At 36.3% G+C, this 19,307-nt stretch overlaps 1 protein-coding gene across 1 annotated transcript; it reads right to left on the bottom strand.

The window, feature by feature from the left end:
• Positions 1-215: 215 nt before the first annotated feature.
• LOC130976507 (probable calcium-binding protein CML27) lies at positions 216-975 on the bottom strand. Its single transcript, XM_057901389.1, has 2 exons — positions 911-975; positions 216-501 (listed from the first exon to the last, which is right to left on the bottom strand). Exons 1-2 carry the CDS (start codon positions 973-975, stop codon positions 216-218), a joined length of 351 nt encoding a protein of 116 aa, XP_057757372.1.
• Positions 976-19,307: the final 18,332 nt, after the last annotated feature.

The following is a 19,307-nucleotide window of genomic DNA, read 5'->3' as shown; positions in this document are numbered from 1 at the left end:
ATTAGATGAGTATCTTTGTGAGTGAATAATAATTAAAACACTACTAATGCTTCTTCTTCTTCATCAAGTCATAACCTATTTAGAGAATAGTTACTAACAACTACTCTATTTATAACTTCTTACAATAGGTACCTAAAAAAATGAGAGTTTCTGAATACAAAGACGCACTGTTTCTTTTAATGGATTCCAATTTGTAATGGTTTAGTTCCGAATTTTCAGGAGCGAGCCATCATCTTCTTGAACTCCTCGAAGTTGATGTTGCCGTCGCCATCAGAATCAACATTCTTGATCATGCAGCGGCGGTCAGAAAGGGAGCACTTCTTGCCGAGGTGCTTGAGTACGGTATGAAGCTCCATGACAGATATGAGACCATTCTTGTCAAGATCGTAGAGGTCAAAGACGTCCCTAAGCTCCTTGGACATGTCAGCCACAGTGCCGGTGCAGGAAAAATCGGCAAACTCCTTGTTGGGAATAATACACCATTCCCCCTTGAGAAAACACCTTTGACAGAGAAATAAAATAGACACAATCACAACACAAGAATTTAACGTGGAAACTCCAATTACCAGAGAAAAAACCACGGCCGTTGTCAAATGACAACCAGAGAATATCACTATGTGAAAATTGTTACAACACATAGACTTCTTACTCTCTAACACCGGCACCCCAGTACACCCACACTCTCTCAAAGCAAATATCTAACTACACCTCACAACACTCTCTAATCAAAGAGTACAGAGGAAAAGAAAAATCAGATACAAGCTTAAAGTGTTTCTGACTGGTGCAAAAACAAATGGAGAACTTAGCCTCATATTTATAGCCTAGGCCACCCACTCCATTTGCTATCCTAAGCAATGTGGGACTAATTCAACCAAATCCTAACAATCTCCATCTTGATTGAAATAGTCACACATCTTCAGCTTCCATTGTCAACACCGACAATTCTTTGCTGCCATTGTCTATACCGACAATCATAGTTCAGAGAACTATCATACTCCACCATGAAAGTATACTCACTTGGAATTAGACCACTCCAAGCATTTCGCCTTGGTACAGATCGAAACCTTGCTGAAAATTCATGGTGCAACTTCCAAATTGGCTTTTCCTGGAAGTTCTTCAGCCATCGACCTAACTCCGCCACACACCTTGCATCTCAACGCCAACCAATGCCCGTGTGCAATTGTGGACCCGATTGCCACAACTTATCCTTATCCATGGCAGTGCGGTAATACCATGAGGATACTTCTTGTCTTCTAGAGAACATCATCTTCTCTCATAGAGAGAGCAATATTGCAAGTATCAGATTGAGAGTTTTTTTCTGAAACTGCATTACCTGGACAATTTCTCCTTACATGCCCAGGCTTTCCACATTTCCAGCATGTTACACTCCTTCCACGATTTCCTTTTCCATAATTGTCACTTCTAGCTACAAGCGCCAAATCTGATGAAGTGCTACCCTCATTTTTCATTCTTCTTTCTTCAGCAATGAGCTTACTGGCAACTTCTTCAAAATTCAGAGTTTCCTTCCCATACATTAAAATAGGTTTGATATACTCATAGGAAGAAGGAAGAGACAATATGAGCCTCAGTGCCTTATCTTCATCATCAATTTTCACTCCAATTGCCTCTAATTCAGAGACAATACCATTGATAGCACTAAGATGGTCGGAGATTTTCACATTGTGATCCATGCGTAGATTATGGAACTGCTCCTTCAATAACAACCGATTTGAGATGCCCTTTGCCTGATACAACCCTTCGAGTTTATCCCAAAGTTCCTTGGCTGTTTTCATTCCTTGCACATTTGCAAGAACATTCTTAGCCAAACACAGGCGAATAGCACTTGCAGCTCTCAAATCTAGTTCCTCCCAATCTTCATCCTTCATACCAGAGATCCTCTCCTTCAACGCCTTGTGCAATACTGATTGTATCAACACATCCTTGACTTGTATTTGCCACAAGCCAAAATTGATTCTTCCATCAAATTTCTCTATTTCAAGCTTCACAGCACTTGAATATCCTGACATTGTTGCAACCGTATACTGGAATAGTATAACTCAACTGTAGACCATGCACTAGGAAGGGTCCCCAGAAAAGAGAGGTGGGTCACAATGGACACACTTAAATACCAAGTCTTTCCTTAGCCAGAACCTTTCCAAACTGCACTCTCACAGTGTCACACTGCCTTCCAGCAACAACAACAGCAACCAAAGATCAACCTCAAGCTACAGGACAAAATTCTTTTCTGATGTGGAAGGTCAGACTAGGCTGCAACCACAGAGCATATTAAGAATAAATCCTACCGAACCGAAACTCTGATACCACTTGTTGGGAATAATACACCATTCCCCCTTGAGAAAACACCTTTGACAGAGAAATAAAATAGACACAATTACAACACAAGAATTTAATGTGGAAACTCCAATTACCGGAGAAAAAACCACGGCCGTTGTCAAATGACAACCAGAGAATATCACTATGTGAAAATTGTTACAACACATAGACTTCTTACTCTCTAACACCGGCACCCCAGTACACCCACACTCTCTCAAAGCAAATATCTAACTACACCTCACAACACTCTCTAATCAAAGAGTACAGAGGAAAAGAAAAATCAGATACAAGCTTAAAGTGTTTCTGACTGGTGCAAAAACAAATGGAGAACTTAGCCTCATATTTATAGCCTAGGCCACCCACTCCATTTGCTATCCTAAGCAATGTGGGACTAATTCAACCAAATCCTAACACTCCTAGGGTAGCAACGGCAATGTGATTATGATGGAGCGACGACGACAATGGAACAGCGTGACAGGGTGAGCTGAAGAGGAAGATGAGAGCAACCACGGTGAGGTGACAATGACGATGAAGCGGCGTGACGGAGTGTTTAGGGTTTAGGGAAGCTAGGAGGGTGGCTCTGAAATTTGGGAGAAAGTGCTTATGAAGTGGTTATGGAGTGGTGCTTCTCTTTTCTGAAATTTAGGAAAGAGGCAACCCGCGCCAAAGGGATTTGATAAAAATTGACGGAGAGGAATTTATAAAATGGACAAAAAATCTGTCGATTTTTTATGAGTTAAATCATAACCGTTTATCTCAATTTGAAGAAGGATCTTAATCGTTCGAAATTATTGGCGGAAAATGTTGATGGTATTATTAAACAAAAAATCGACGGCACATACATCGATTTTTAAAAAATAAAGATAATAATTTTAAAGCGTGGGATGGACAGCAGTAGCGCCAAAAGAAATAGATAGATTAGTCGTCGATTTTAATAAGTTCCCGTATTTTTGAAAGGTCATCAACTTGCCATCGAAAATTATCGACACGCAAAGAGTCGTCGATTTTTTGCGTCGATTTTTATGATGTTTCTTTATATATATATAAAGTATAGCAAGTAAAATTAACAAAATATAATACATATATTTTATTATATTTTAAATTTTATACATCTACATACATTATACATATCTATATACTTTTTTAATTGTGTATATATATATATATATATATATATATATATATATATATATATATATATATATATATATATATATATACTTATTTAATATATATATAACAATTATGTTATTATACAAACATTACACCATTCATTATAATTGAATATAGTTTGAACATAGGAGTGAGTAATCAGTAATAAAGAGAGAATGCGAACCCGGTAAAGGATAATCGCAGGTGATAACACGTTGTCAAATATGAGGTGTATTAAAACCGGAACTTAGTTATATATATATATATATATATATATATATATATATATATATATATATATATATATATATATAAGAGAATGTAAAAATATATTTATAATTGTTGAATTGGTTTAAGGGATAAGTATTGTTTTAGTCTCTAAAATATAAAGTCAAAATCAAAATCGTTCCTAATCTTATTTTTTATTTAAAATAGTCTCCAACGTTTTATTTGGTATTTGGATGATTTTACCTTTCAATATATCACAAGAGAGAGAGAGAAGTAGCTTCTTCGTTCTTCACTTCTTCTCACTCACATTCAGAGAAGAGAGAGAAGCAGAGACTCAGAGAGAGAAGGAGAGAAAAAAGTCTCACCGTCGTCGTCGCTGTTGCCGTTGCAGTCGCCGGCGTGCTCCCCTCGACCTCGCCTCGCCGCACCTCGCCTTCCCCCTCGCCCTTGCTTTACCGCACCTTGCCCTCGCCTCTTGTTCCTCGTCGTCAGGGAGGTGGTGGTGATGGTGGTCGTGGTCGTGTTCCTCGCGGTTCCAACATCACCGCCGCCGCGCCTCCCTTCCCCTTCCCTCCCTACTCTCCGCTATCCAGATTTACTGCCACCACCACCACGCATCTCCATCGTCACTTCCATCACAGGTAAGTTAAGATTCAAGTTTCTAATTCCTGTTCTTATTCATCACAATTCTTAATTTTCAAATTCATTACAATTCCTAAATTTTCAAATTCATTACAAATTCTGCGGTGGTTTCCGTTGAGGTTGAAGGAGGTCGCCGTCGAACTGCTTCCCTCCCTACGTCGCTGCTGCTACTGTACCCACCTTTTTTAATCTTTGTTCTTGTTTTTGTTATGTTCTTGTTTTTGGATTGCTGTTGTTTTTTTATTTTTTATTTTTTATAATTTAAATCTGTTGTTATTATTGTTGTTGGATTTAAAGGATAATTTTTGTTCTTATTTTTGTTCTGTTGTTGTTTTTGGATTGCTTCTGAATACTATTACTTTTTTTGTTTTTATTTAAATCTAAATCTATTGTTATTGTTAGATTTAAAGAATTTGATGTTTGTTCATTACAATTTTTAATTTCTTAATTTTTGTTCTTGTTTTTGTTCATCACAATCTTTCCAACAAGTTGCTAATACTGTACACTTCAATCAGGACTACTATTATTGGAAAAGAAATTAAAAAAAAAAAAACCTCCTTTTGACCCAATCCTTTTGCATGTCTTTTGTTTTTCACTCTCTCATTCGAATAAGTAGCGATACATTTGTTTCTTCTATATTTTCAATTCATCAATATTGCAACCACAAATTTCATCTTGTGTGTTATATTTTGTTTGTTAATTTTTATTTTAAATTCAATGGTGAATACAATAATAGGTTTAGGATATAGTGATATATACATTTACAAGTAGAAACTATTCTTTGTTTATACTTTTTACTCGATATAATTGATAACACTATAGATGGAGTAGGTGAAATCATGCTACTACTCTACATATATAGGTAATAGTTGAAATTTAAAAAATTATTTTTCATATTTATTTCTTTATCTAATACACATGATAACCCTATAAATGAAGAAGATAAAGTCATATTACTCCTAATAATAACTAAAATTTAATTTAAAGAACCAATATTTGAGATAAAAAGAATTTAAAGACAAAATAGTTATCATTAACAATTATAGAGTTAGCTAAATTTTCATTATTATTAGTGTTCTAGATAACACTTTGCAATTTGAACATTACTCTCATTTGAGAATATTGAAGAACTGAAGAATTGAGAAAAAAAAAATTTAACTATGTGATTCTATTTTTTTAAAAGTATTAATTTCATACATTTTTTATTTTTTATTTTTTTTTTACAATTATGTAAAATTTAATTATTTTAATTAATTTATTAAGTATTTCAATAAAAATTGAAGACAATGTCTAAAAATATAATAATCATAAATATATTTTTTTATATTTTCATATAAAATTTTTATTCTCATAAAAAAAATATTTTAGGTATCTGATATTGATGAATGTTAACCATAGAAGTTTCAAAATTGTGAGACAACAAAAAGGAAAACGACAAAGGAAGCAAGAAACTAAGTCCAAGATTTTTTAAAACTACAAAATGCTGATCTTAGCATATAGCACTTAAATATTTTTTTTAAGATTCGTAACTAAAGAATCTTTTCTCAGATACACTAAAATATTTTTAAAACATGTGTCTTTGAGAAAACATGATAGAAATTGATTCACAATCTAAGATTTTTATAAATACTAGTCAAAACATTTTTAAAATATTTTATAAATTAAAAAAAATGCTAAGATAAGATATCCAAATCAATCGGTAATCATACAAATTGATTAGAAAATCTTAGCATTGGAAGCCAATATATCCGACTGGTGGGAAATCAATTTCTTAACTGAGGAATCAATTGGTTTGAAAATAGAATGGAATTTGTGAATCTGTAAGCTAATCAACCGATTGGATAAGCTAACAAACTGATTGGCTGAGGCAAAACATTTAGTTGGATGAAGTAACTTATCGATTCGCTAGGAACAGAATTGATATTTTGATTCTATTATCAAGTACAATCGATTGGATGGCTTAAAAATTCAAACATTTCAGTCACAACGGATGGATGGCCAGATTTTTCAAGGTTAAAGTCTAAAATGATATTTTGATTCTGATATCAAATACAATTGATATTAAGAAAGTCTAGGCGTCAACACTTTTATTAAAATTTGGCCAACATCTAACTCGCAAAGAAAAAGTGAGTAATTCCACAACATTAAATATGATCTCACACCATTAAAAATATTAATGATGACTAATTGATTACTACAAATTACAGCTGGCCCTCTAACACTCCTCGTTAATATTTTCACAAGATTTTCTGAGTATGACATGATCATTTATTTGACACAGCCGAGGAGATACGGAATATGCCTAAAATGCTCTATGAGAACACTAAAGATGTTAACGAGACAAATATCAATATTTTGATCAGCCAATATGAGGACTTCAACATGAAATATTGACAAAGTGTAAACTGAGATGTTAGTTAGTTTCACGAAAATCATTAACTCTTTTAATAGTTTTGGCTATACCTTTACTATTGCCCAACTCATAAAAAAGATCCTCATAAGCATCACAAAGAAATGGCTTCTGATGTCTATGGTCATCAAGCGAGCCAAAGATCTAAAAATGCGAAGTCTGCATGAAATGTTTGGTTCACTCAGAACTCATGAATATGAGCATGACTCTACCTTGGGAGAGATCACTTAGAAGACAAAATCTTTGGCCTTAAGTATTAAACCACTTTTCTACTTTAACCCATGACAACAATAAAGACGTTCTACGGCCCACGAATTCAACCCAACAGAATACACAAATTTAATTATAATTTTAGTCTTTATCTTATCTTTATTTGCTTTTATCTTTCATAAGCCAATGCTCTATATATACTTAGTTTTACTTTCATAGTTTACAATTTTCAATCAATCAACAATCAATAAAATTTCTTCATCTTTTCTTTTCTTTCATTATTCATTCACAATTTTATTATCGTTGCGTACTCTTTATTATGATATTAGAGCTCCTCTTGAGCTCTGTTGACATCCATGAATAAACTAACTAATTCAGATCTTAAAATCCCTTCAACCTCTCCTCTCACTACAAATAATCAACCTCCCTACTCTGTCATAGATCAAGGAGAAAGAGTACACCACCAACTTCATCTGGAGCCTCTTTTGGACCTTTCGTCATGCCAACACTTTTCTTTCGTGGTACTTCCTTCCAATAAAGAAGCTCATCCTTCAAACCAATTTGAGCTTTTGTCAAGTCCAACTACTCATTATTTTTGTTCTTTCAATACTTTTTCTATTGTTAACAATTTTTCAAATCGAGATTCATTCTTGAATACTTGGATCATTGATTCTGGTGCCACAGATCACATTGCATCAAATTTATTTGGTTTATTTTTTACACACAAATTTCTCCTATTATTGTTCATTTATCAAATAGTTCTCAAATTACTGTTTCTTATAAAGGCGTTGTTCAATTTTCACCATCCTTGGTTCTTCATGATGTTCTTTATTTTCCTCATTTCAACTTTAATATTATCTCTATCTCAAAAATTACTTCAACACTCATATGTGAACTCACTTTTTCATCTTAGCTTCTTCTTGCACTCTACAGAGCAACAATTTGGGGACAGTTGATTTGGGCAAAATAAGAGAGAGATTATATGTCTTTGAACCCAATTTCGGTAAAAATCAATCTACTACACATTTCATAAATTCCATCCAATCCCCACCTATTACACCTTCAAATATATGGCATTTTCGTTTAGGACACCTTTTTGGACAAAGACTTAATCGTTTACATAAACAATTTCCCTTTATCTCTATGCATCATGGTGAGACTTGTGACATTTGTCATCTTTCTAAGCAAAAGAAACTTTCATTTTCTCAAAGTTTTAACAAAGTCAATGCAAGTTTTGATTTATTACATTTTGATATTTGGGGGTCCGTTTCGACAAAATTCTATTCATAATCATAAATATTTTTTTACTATTGTTGATTATTTTAGTCGCTTTACATGGGTTATTTTATTAAAATAAAAAAGAGAAGTGCAAAATCATGTAAAAATTTTATTACCTTAGTTGAAACACAATTCAACTCTAAATTCAAAACTATTCGTTTCAATAATGGACCAGAATTTTTTTTACATGATTTTTATGCTTCAAAGGGCATTATTCATCAACGTAGTTGTGTTAAAACTCCTCAACAAAATAGAATGGTAGAACGCAAGTATCAACATATTTTGAATATAGCTCGTACTCTTATGTTTCAATCTAATTTACCACCATCTTTTTGGTCTTATGCTGTTTATTTACTTAATAGAGTTCTATCATCCGCAATTAATTTTAAAACACCATTTGAGATTTTATTCAATCATCCACCAAATTATCATGACTTTAAAGTTTTTGGATGCTTATGTTTTGTTTCTACCCTAATGGCAAACAGATCAAAATTTGATCCAAGAGCCAAAAAAGCTATGTTTATTGGCTTTCAACATGGTTTTAAATGATATATTGTTTATGTTTTAGAAAATAAAAGAATTGAGATTTCTAGAAACGTGACTTTTTATGAAATGCTCTTGCCCTTAGTCACCAAAAATATCCAATTCCATACACCCAGCCTAACATTGCCAAACACGCCCTCTCAAAAACAAGATTCAGTTAGTTTTCCAGTTGAACTCTCACCCATACCCATTGACGCAACTCCATCTAATTCTTTATTTTCTCCAACAACCTCTCCTTTTTTCTCACTGTCGTTTCCTAACTAAGTTGAACCCATGACCACCGAATCTCTCTCAAGGCACACACCCTTCTCTCCTTTCGCACTAGACACCAGTCCACCATCACCTTCTTATCCCCCATCACCTTCTTCACTACCTGAGCACCATCCTCGTCATTCCGACCGGCCTCACTGACCTCCAGCATATCTCTCTGATTACTTGTGTAATTTCTCTCTCATATCTACAAATTAATCTCCCTCAAAGTGCAAATATCCTTTATCTTCAATCATGTCTTTTTCTTCTCTTTCATCTTTACATAAAAAGTTTCTTTTATCTCTACATTTTGACGTTGAGCCAAAGTCTTTTAAGGACGTCAATAAACAATCTAATTGGCGTAGTGCTATGAAAGATGAGTTGGATGCTCTTGAGCTGAACAAAACTTGGCGTCTTGTTGATTTCCCTGCAGAGATTAAGTCGGTTGGCTATAAATGGGTTTATTGCATCAAACGCAAGCCTGATGGTTCAGTTGATCGATATAAAGCAAGCCTTGTGGCTAAAGGGTTTACTCAAACTGAAGGTGTTGATTTCTTGGAAACTTTCTCCCCTGTTGTCAAGCCTGCCACCATCATATTAGTTTTGGCATTGGCCTCTATGAAGTATTAGCCCATACATCAGTTGGATGTCAATAATGCTTTCTTACATAGGGATCTTTTTTAGGATGTTTATATGACTCTGCCATCCGGATTTACATTTCCTCAACCGAATCAATGCTGTAAGCTACTAAAGTCACTGTATGGTTTACGACAATCTAATCGTATGTGGTATGACAAACTTTCTCATCTTTTACTATCTCATGGATGTCAGCAGACCTCATCTGATTATAGTATATTTGTTAAATTCACTGGTGCTCAAATTTCTATCCTTCTCGTCTATGTTGACGACATTATTCTCACTGGTAATTCTATTTCTGAACTTGCTGCCATTAAGTCTATTTTACACCAACACTTCCGAATTAAAGACTTGGGCCCATAAAAATATTTTTGGGTATTGAGGTTGCTCAATCAGTGAAGGAAATTTGCTTATCTCAGAGAAAATATTGTCTTGATCTTTTAGAGGATTCTGGTTTATTAGGTGTTAAACCTGCCTCTGTTCCAATGGATAGTACCACAAGACTATATCAAGACAAAAGTCCCCTTCTATCTGACCCTTTTGTATATCACCGTTTGGTTGGCCGTCTTATCTATCTCACCACTACTCAACCGAACATCATGTATGCCACTCAACAATTAAGTCAATTCATGGCATCTCCTACTGAATCTCATCTTCAAGCTGCCAAGCATGTGTTACGATATCAGAAAACTAGTTCCGGTAAAGGACTTTTTTTCCACGGAAATAAGAAATTCAGCTTCTCGGCTTCAGTGACTCTAATTGGGCCGGATGTCCGAACACTCGACGATCTTTAACAAGTTATTGTTTCTTCTTTGGCAGTTCTTCAGTCTCTTGGAAGACCAAGAAATAAACCAAAATTGCCCACTCATCCATGGAAGCAGAATATCGTGCACTTGCCAACACAACTTGTGAACTTCAATGAATACTAAATGTGTTACAATTTTTACGCATCTCCTCTATTCGCCCACCCGTTTTATATTGTGATAATCAAAGTACTCTTCATATTGCTGCTAACCCGGTTTTTCATGAACGGACCAAACATTTAGAGGTTGATTGTCACTTGGTTCAACAAAAAGTTTAAGCTGGAGTGATGAAACTTCTCCCAATTTCCTCTTCTGGGCAATTAGCTGATATCTTTACCAAGTCTTTGTCTTCTCAACCCTTCCATCTTAATCTGAATAAGCTTGGTGTTCTTGACATCTTTCATCCTCCAGCTTGTGGGGGCGTATTAAACCACTCTTCTACCTTAGTTCATGACAACAATAAAGACGTCTCACGGCCCACAAATTCAGCCCAACAGAATACACAAATTCAATTATAATTTTAGTCTTTATCTTATCTTATCTTTATTTGCTTTTATCTTTCATAGGCCAATGCTCTATATATACTTAGTTTTACCTTCATAGTTTACAATTTTCAATCAATCAATAATCAATAAAATTTTTTCATCTTTTCTTTTCTTTCATTATTCTTTCATAATATTATTATCTTTGTGTACTCTTTATGTACTCTTTTTGTTTTATTACTACGATAAAAAAGAAAAAGGCTTTGCTGATGAAAGCTGAATCTCAGTATGGTTTTTCAAATTTTAAGAATCGGGATAAGAAAAATGAGCTTGCCTTTTTCTTAATGAAAGCCAAAAAGACCTAGTTGAAACAACGTAGAGGTAACCTTTGATGTGACAAGAAACAAAAGCTAACGGTGGATGTTATTGTCTACTACAAGTTTGGAGACAAAGGACACATCAAACTCAAATGTCCCAAGTTAGTTGAAAATCCTTAGAAAAATAAGAGGAGCTTCAAGCAAAAGGTCATGGTTGCCACTCAAAGTGACTCAAATGGGGGATTTTAGAACGATGAAGATCTTGACGACATCGCCAACATGTGTTTCATGGATGACCATAGAACAAGATGTACTGATTTATAAACCTGATCTTTCTTTTCCTAAGCTTAAGATCTTGTACGCAAAGTTTTTGGAAAATACTCAAAAATTGTCCAAATCATACCTTTGGCTAAAAAAAGCTCAAAAGTATGAAACTTCTAAGATAGGAGACTTCAGAATGAGACTTGTAGATCTTCAAAAAGACAATGAAACCCTAAAAAGGAAAAATAATTCATTGCTTTCTGAAGTAACTCTTCTTAAGGAGGAACACTCATATTTGATGGTTGCCAATAAGACTATCAAAAAGGTGTTATATCTTCTAAATCTTAGAGGGTAGAACCTCAAAAGATAGATTCTTAGAAGTAAAACCTCAGATTGAGGAATCTCAAAAGATAGAGATGGCCAGCCCAAAAGAAAGGAGATATTTGAGTTTATAGGAGTTAATAAACTTCTTACTTCTGATCTTGAAAAGATAATAAATGATACAAAAAATTCTAGATTGAAAAAAAATTAGAATTTATCAACTTAACTTGAACTTATTCTTGAAAAATGTATGCTTTTATAAATCTTCTTTTAATTGTGCTTAATTGATTGAAACGTGCTTTTTAAGTCTTTAAATTTATCAAATTAATTTCACTTTTATTTCATTCGATGTCTTGATATGTTTAAGTTGTTTAAAGTTTAGGAAGTAAGGATGACTTGAAAAAATGGAAGAAAAACATGCAAAAGTGGAGATTTCGTGAAAAAATGAAGAATTGACAAAACTGGAGAGCATATGCACCATATCCATCTCGTACCTCATTAATAAAGGCATGTGACTCGCGATTTTTGGCCCATTTTTAGCCCAATTTAGTCTATTTCTAATGCATTTGAGGGGAGAATGAAGGGGATGAGAATACCCACATTCATATACACTTATTTTTCTTTTACTTTTTAGGATTTTAGACCTTAAATTCTAGAGAGAGAAGCTCAAACTTCTATCTAAAAGTTAAGGATTTCTTATGAATTTTCTTTCTAATTTGTCTAAGTTTTAGTTTTGTTAATTGTAGTTTTTAGTTTATAATTTCTTGTTTTGCTACTCTACTTTACTTAGAATCTTTTTAGTTTATGATCTTTTATGTTTCATTTATGCTTATTTGAGTTGTTATCATTCATTTCTTGCATTGGATAGTTGTAACTTTTACTATTTCTTGTAATTTATGAACTTTTATATTTATACACACTAATTGTTTGAGAAAATGCCTCATTTAAATAGAGAGTAGATTTTGCATTTTTGACTTGAGTTGAGAAATTGGATGACCTTGAGTTATTGATGTCCAATTAATTAATAATTTAGAGATATTAATTAATCTTGTTTTCGCTAACGCTAATTTTTTACTAATTCAATTAGAAAGTTGGTTAGGCCTTGTGGATTAAGGTTAATTAAGTCTAATTGACTTTTCTCAATTTATAGAAATCAACGAATTGGGTTTACTCTTTGTAATTGTCATATTGTGGTTAGTAACAAGAATAATGATCCTTAACCCTCAACCCTTATTAAGATCTTTTTAGTATTTGAATTTACTTCCAATTCTTAGTTAATTGCCTTAATTGTTCTTAGTTTAATTTCTCTTGCCATTTAGATATTGCTTGCTCTTTAATTTTTTGCTATTTAAATTCTCATTAATTGTGAACAAATCTCCGATCCTCATAACCAATGATTGAATACTACATTACAATTTTTAGGGAGAACAATTTAGAATTAAACTCCCGGTTATTGATTTGAATTTGTGACACTTGTAATTAAATTTTGATAGCGTTAAATTCTGGGTTAGGACTATATCTACATTCTACAATATATTTAAACTTTTAAACTTGTGAAATTCTAAAGCGGTCTCTATCACTTGTCAGTAATCAAATACCATACCTTCTTAAGTTCATCTTGGGATATAAAGAAAACACATGAGAATTTTTGTCATATATTTTGTAAACTTGGACATGACACCAAATAATTTGGTTGGTTTAAGAGACAAAATGGTAGAAATTTCAAGAAGTCTGTCGAGAAACCTCAAAAGAGGACCTAAGAAAAAGGGTTCTGGAAAATCTTAGAAGCATGTTTTCATGACCATGAAATAGGGACCAAGACTGTTAGGGTACCCAAGTCTAAGATTTTTATAGATAAAAATTTGTTTGAATTTTTTACATCTAAGGAACAAAAATAGTACTTGAATAGCAAATGTTCATGATATGTATTTCAGAAATCTCAATCCTACGAGCAACGACTTAATGAAGTTCGCAAACAGTATTCAAGTCAAAGTTTTTGGTATTAGTAATACACATAAGGATGATTCTCATCTTATCTCAGATGTACTATTAGTAGATGAAAAACTCATGACTCTGTAACCAAGGTTATGGAAGTGTTTTCCATGCTGACCAGTGTGTGGTCATCAACAAAGCAAATGTCTCTAGAATTATGACTTCTAAAATGATGGATAACAATTATATGTTATATGTTGAGGACTTTAGTGTTTGTCTTCAGTTATATATTGATAGCAAATGGTTATGGCACAAGAAGCTTGGTCATACTCACATGAAACTTATTCATCGGTTATCTCAAAATTGACTTGTGTGAGATCTTCTCAATATATTTTATGAGAAAGATTCTAAATGTGATTATTTTTAGAAACGAAAAACAAACCAAGTCCTCCTTTAAGATCAACTTAGTTAATACCTTTAGGCATCTTAAAGCTTATTTATTTGATATATTTGGTCCTATCCGAACATCAAACCTAAGCAATAGAAGATTTATTTGTCATTCTTGATATTTTTTAAAATATGTATGGGTTATTTTCTCAATTGATAAGGATAAGCCTTTTAAAATTTTCGCTAAATTTACTAAGAATGCTCAAAATGAAAAAGAGCTTATAATCTCTATCATTAAGATCTGACCATTGTGGCTAGTTCGTAACCCAAAATTTGTAGTATTTTATGAAGAATAAAATATTTCTCATAACTTCTCTATTTCTAGAACTTCTTAACAAAATAGGTAGTCAATAGAAAAAAAAATAAAAGTTTATAGGAAATGACAAGAATAATTCTTTTAGAAGCTGATTTACTAAAAATATTTTGGGCAGAAGCAATAAATACTACTTGCCATGTTCAAAATAAAGTCTTCTTAAGACTTATCCTCAAACTTATTGTTCCGAGGGTTACCTGAAACGTATAGCTCGGTCGTCTGGAGAGGCCCGAGGTGGGGGTTCAGGGACCCGAGCTTGATATGCAGAGCGGTTGGTGGTTGTACCTGCAATGACACTCCGATGCTTAAGTTAGCATGGGTCCAAGCAGATATGTGTAGAATGTGGGGATAATGCCATACCTGGGTGCTCCAGTGTATTTATAGTAGTTGGCCGTGATCTTCCCTGGATAAGATATTCTTATCTTATCTTATCTTTCGGGAGTTTTATCCCTATCTTTGTGGAACCGCCTTTGCTAGGCCTTTTCGGCCTTTAGGTTTGGGCTGCGTTCCTTTTGATGGGCCTTCCCTTGCTTTATTCGTCCGAGGTCCGACCTTTAGGCGTGAGCCTTAGGACGAGGTCGGACCTTTTATGAACTGACCGAGTTTGGAGGAGCCCGGTCAGGGTATGAACAGTGCCCCTGCCCGAGTTCGTCCTTTTCGGGAGGTCGAGCTCGGGCATAGCAGTTTTTCAAATTTCAAAAATGGCCGTTTCCTGCATTTATTGCATTTTACCGTTTTTCCTCGATTTCCGTTCGGGCTCTGTGAAGGCTTTATTTATTTGCCCCTTTTCCTCTTTCTCTGTGTTTTTGTTTCTCTTTATCTTTTTCGAGCACTGTTTCTTCTCTCTTTTTACTCTGCTTCCCCGAATCTCTCCGTGTGTCTTTCTGGAGTTTCTTCTGTGCCTGTTGTTTCGTTCTTCTTGCTCCGGAGCTCGTCGTCTTCGTTTCTTTCTTCCAGGTTTGTTCCCACGTTTCTCTTTTCTTGTGCACATATGCTTCTGTTTCTTTGTGTGGCTCTTGTTTGTTTCTTTCTCTTTATGCCTGGGTTGCCCCGAAAAGAGGCGCCGCCATTGCTTTGTTGTTTGTATGTGGGGGGGGGGGCTCTTTTTGTTCTCTGGTATTTTTTAGTTCCGGGTTGCAACATTTTCTTCGTGGGGGTTTTTGTTTCTTTGCTTTGCTGAATGGGTTTTCGCTGTCTTCTTTACGTGATTTTGCTTGTTGTTGTGTTCTTCTTTGTAGGTAAGAATTTTATGTCTCGAAAGGTTCTTCAAGCGATGTCGACTAAGATTCCATGTGGTCTTGGTTGGGTAGACCCTCTTCCTCTAAGAGTCCCTTCTGTGGTAGATTCTGAGTATTTAGCTAGGTTCCGTAGGCACTGTAGCATATGTGAAAATAGAGAGTCTGAGAGGGATTATGAACTAGTGGCCCCGGGTTCCGAGGAGAGAGTGTGCTTTCCGCCCCTAGATAGTTCCGAGAAGCTCTTCTTTTATGCTTATGATTGTTTTTTCTCTAAGCTGGGTGTCCGACTTCCCTTTACCGACCTGGAGTCTGAGGTGTTATGGTCTTGTAATCTTGCCCCTACGCAGCTCCATCCAAATTCCTGGGCGTTTTTAAAGCTGTTTCAACTTTTGTGTCAGTTTTTGGGCGTTGCTCCCTCTATTTCTCTTTTTTCTTATTTGTTTGTGTTGACGAAGCCGGGGTCGGGTGGAGGGAAGGTATCTTGGGTCTCTTTTAGGGCTAACCAGGGAAGGAAGTTTTGTACCCTGTATGATGAGTCTTTTCATGATTTTAAGAACTTTTATTTCAAGGTCCGGGCTACTGGAGATGTCCGACCTTTCTTTCTAGATGAGAGTGGGGAGCCTTCTTTTCCTCTTTGTTGGCAGGAGAATGTAGTGTCTACTAAGTATACTTTTGAGAGTCTAGATGAGGTGGAGCAGGCTTTTGTGGGTGTGGTAAGCAGTTTATGGTGTCGGGCACCTCACTTGGACACGAAGAAAATGTTGGGAGATCCAAGCCTTCTCCGTTCCGAGTTAGGTAGTTCCCGACCTCTCCGAGATTCATCTTTTTTAGTATTTTTGGCTTTGCTTGTTTTGGTGGAATTTCTGTTGTGGTAATCCTTTTCTTTTATTTCTGCAGAGATGTCTTCTCAGGCGGATTCCATGAAGTACCTTCGTCGGACGAAGAAGTCTGTGGCCGCTCGGAATATCGAGGCTGGGGGGGCTTCTGCCCGATCTTCTCCGGAGAAGACTACTGTGGGTGTCACTACTCGGTCAAAGACTATTCCGACTCCCCAGTTCCGAGCTATAAATCAAGATCCTCCGACCTCTGGACCTGCTACCTCTTCTCCTCCTTCGTCCTCGGGTCCTCCTCCCAAGAAACAGAAGACCTCTCAAGAGCCTGCGGGTTTTAATGACAAGGATTTCGATGCTCTTGGTTGGGTTGAACAGCATATTCTTCCTCAGACTTTTATTTCTACTGATGATGTGTCTATGGAGCACCATTTTCAGTATATGGCGCGGAGCTGTGTCCGGATGGCTAGTCTTCATGCCGCTATTGCCTGGGAGTTCAAGAAATCTCCTATTGGTGCGACCAGTTCCCGACTTGAGAAAGCTCAGTCTGAGTTCGAGAGAATTAGTAAACTGAAGGCTGCTAGGATTGCTGAGCTGGAGGAGTCTTTGGAGAAGGAGAAAGCTAAAGCTACCGCGGCTGTGGCGGCGGCGAGTTCGTCCGAGGAGATGGCGAAGGCGGCGAAGGAGAATTATACTCGGGCACTTGCCGAGCTTGTGGAGACAAAGGAGAAGTTGCAATCTGCTCAGGATGATTTTTACGAGCTAGAAGGGCATGTGGCTAAGGGTATGGATGCTATGTATGAAAATTTGAAGGCTCAGGTCCGGGTTCTTGCTCCTGACCTGGATCTGAGTTTATTCAGTACGGATAACGTTGTTGTGGAGGGAAAGATTGTTCCTGCTCCCAACGAGGATGAGGTTCCGGTGTCCGACCCCAAAGTTCCGGTGTCCGACCCCAAAGTTCCGGTTGTGAACCCGACTTCACCTTTGGCCGGGGATGGATCTGGTGTGGAGGTTTTAAATCGAGATGACTGTGCCGTCGATGCTGTCCCGATTTCTATGTTTCTTCCGCAGCCTTCTGTTGATGTGGCGTCCGGAAAGGATCTTTGATTCTCTGTAATCCTTTTTATCTTTTGGTTTTTTGCCCGGCCTGTGGGCTCTTTTGTTTTTGGATGGTTTCTGTGAATGCTTTGGACACCCTTTTTGCTTTTAGCTACTTGTAGTAACTTTTTAGCTTATTATGCGGTGTTTTTGTTCGCGTTTTGACCTTTTGCTCCGCTTTTATGCTTTTTAGTTGTTTTTGGATAACAACTTTTTAGCTAGCGCTTTTTTCTTTAAAACTTTTGTTTTTCCTTTTGATTTCGTTTTTTCGCTTGTACTTTTTAGTTGTTTTTTGTATAGCAACTTTTTAGTAAGCGTTTTCGAAATCTTTGTTTTCGCCGTTTTAAGGCTTCCTTCTCGGGTCCGGGCTTTTTCTCGGACCTCGGGTTGGGCGGTCGAGTACACCCTTTGTTGGGTCCGACCTTGTCATTGGTCGGCCTTTTAAGTTATTTTTGTAATCTCTTTTTATTTGGCTTTTTGAGCCTTTTTCAGAGTTACTTTATAACTTCTCACATTAATTTGAACCTCGTCGCTTTTATCTTTGCCGACCTTGTGTGGTCTCTCGGCAATGATTTTTTGCGTTTTGTCGAGCATAAATTAATGCGCCTTGGCGGGGTACTTTTTCAGGATTTGTTTCATCACGAGGAAGAACAAAAGAAAATAGAAAAATTTGATTAGTATTAAAAAAGAAAGAATATTTACAGAGTGTTTACCCTTGACTAGGTCGGGTGCCTTACTTGACCGGGTGTCTCATTAAAAAACCCTTGTAGGGAAAAAGAGTACACCTCGGGTCAAATTTTTCTAGCTGTAGTACCGTCTTAGATTACAGGCGTGCCAGGTCCTGCGCAGCTCATTGCCTTCTAGGTCGGATATCTTGTAATAGCCTGTTCCTAAGACTTCTGTTACTTTGTAGGGTCCTTTCCAATTTGCAGCTAGCTTTCCTTCTCCCGACTTTTGTGTTCCGATGTCATTTCGGATTAGAATTAGGTCGTGAGTGGAGAAGCTTCGTTTTATTACTTTCTGATTGTATCTGAGGGCCGTTCACCGTTTTAAGGCTTCTTCTCGGATCCGGGCTCTTTCTCGGACCTCGGGGAGGAGGTCGAGTTCTTCCTTTTGTGCCTGCGGGTTACCTTCTTCGTTGTAGAAGATGACTCTGGGTGACCCTTCATCTATTTCGATAGGAATCATTGCTTCCATCCCATAAGCTAGTCGGAATGGCGATTCTCCCGTTGCAGAGTGTGGAGTTGTCCGATATGCCCATAATACTTGGGGGAGCTCCTCGGCCCATGCCCCTTTGGCCTCTTGGAGTCTTCGTTTTAACCCGGCCAAGATGACTTTATTTGCGGCCTCTGCTTGTCCGTTGGCTTGTGGGTGCTCGACTGAGGTGAATTGCTGTTTGATTTTTAGTTCGGCCACCAAGTTCTGAAAACTTGTGTCTGTGAACTGTGTTCCATTGTCTGTTGTGATGGAGTAGGGGACTCCGAACCTTGTGACGATGTTTTTGTATAGGAATTTGCGGCTTTTCTGAGCCGTGATGGTGGCTAAAGGTTCAGCTTCGATCCACTTTGTGAAGTAGTCGACCC

This window comes from Arachis stenosperma, chromosome 1, assembly GCF_014773155.1.
Source record: "Arachis stenosperma cultivar V10309 chromosome 1, arast.V10309.gnm1.PFL2, whole genome shotgun sequence".
Lineage (NCBI taxonomy): Eukaryota > Viridiplantae > Streptophyta > Magnoliopsida > Fabales > Fabaceae > Arachis > Arachis stenosperma.
Note: the sequence above shows the minus strand (reverse complement) of the source record. Positions and strands in the feature narration are given on the sequence as shown.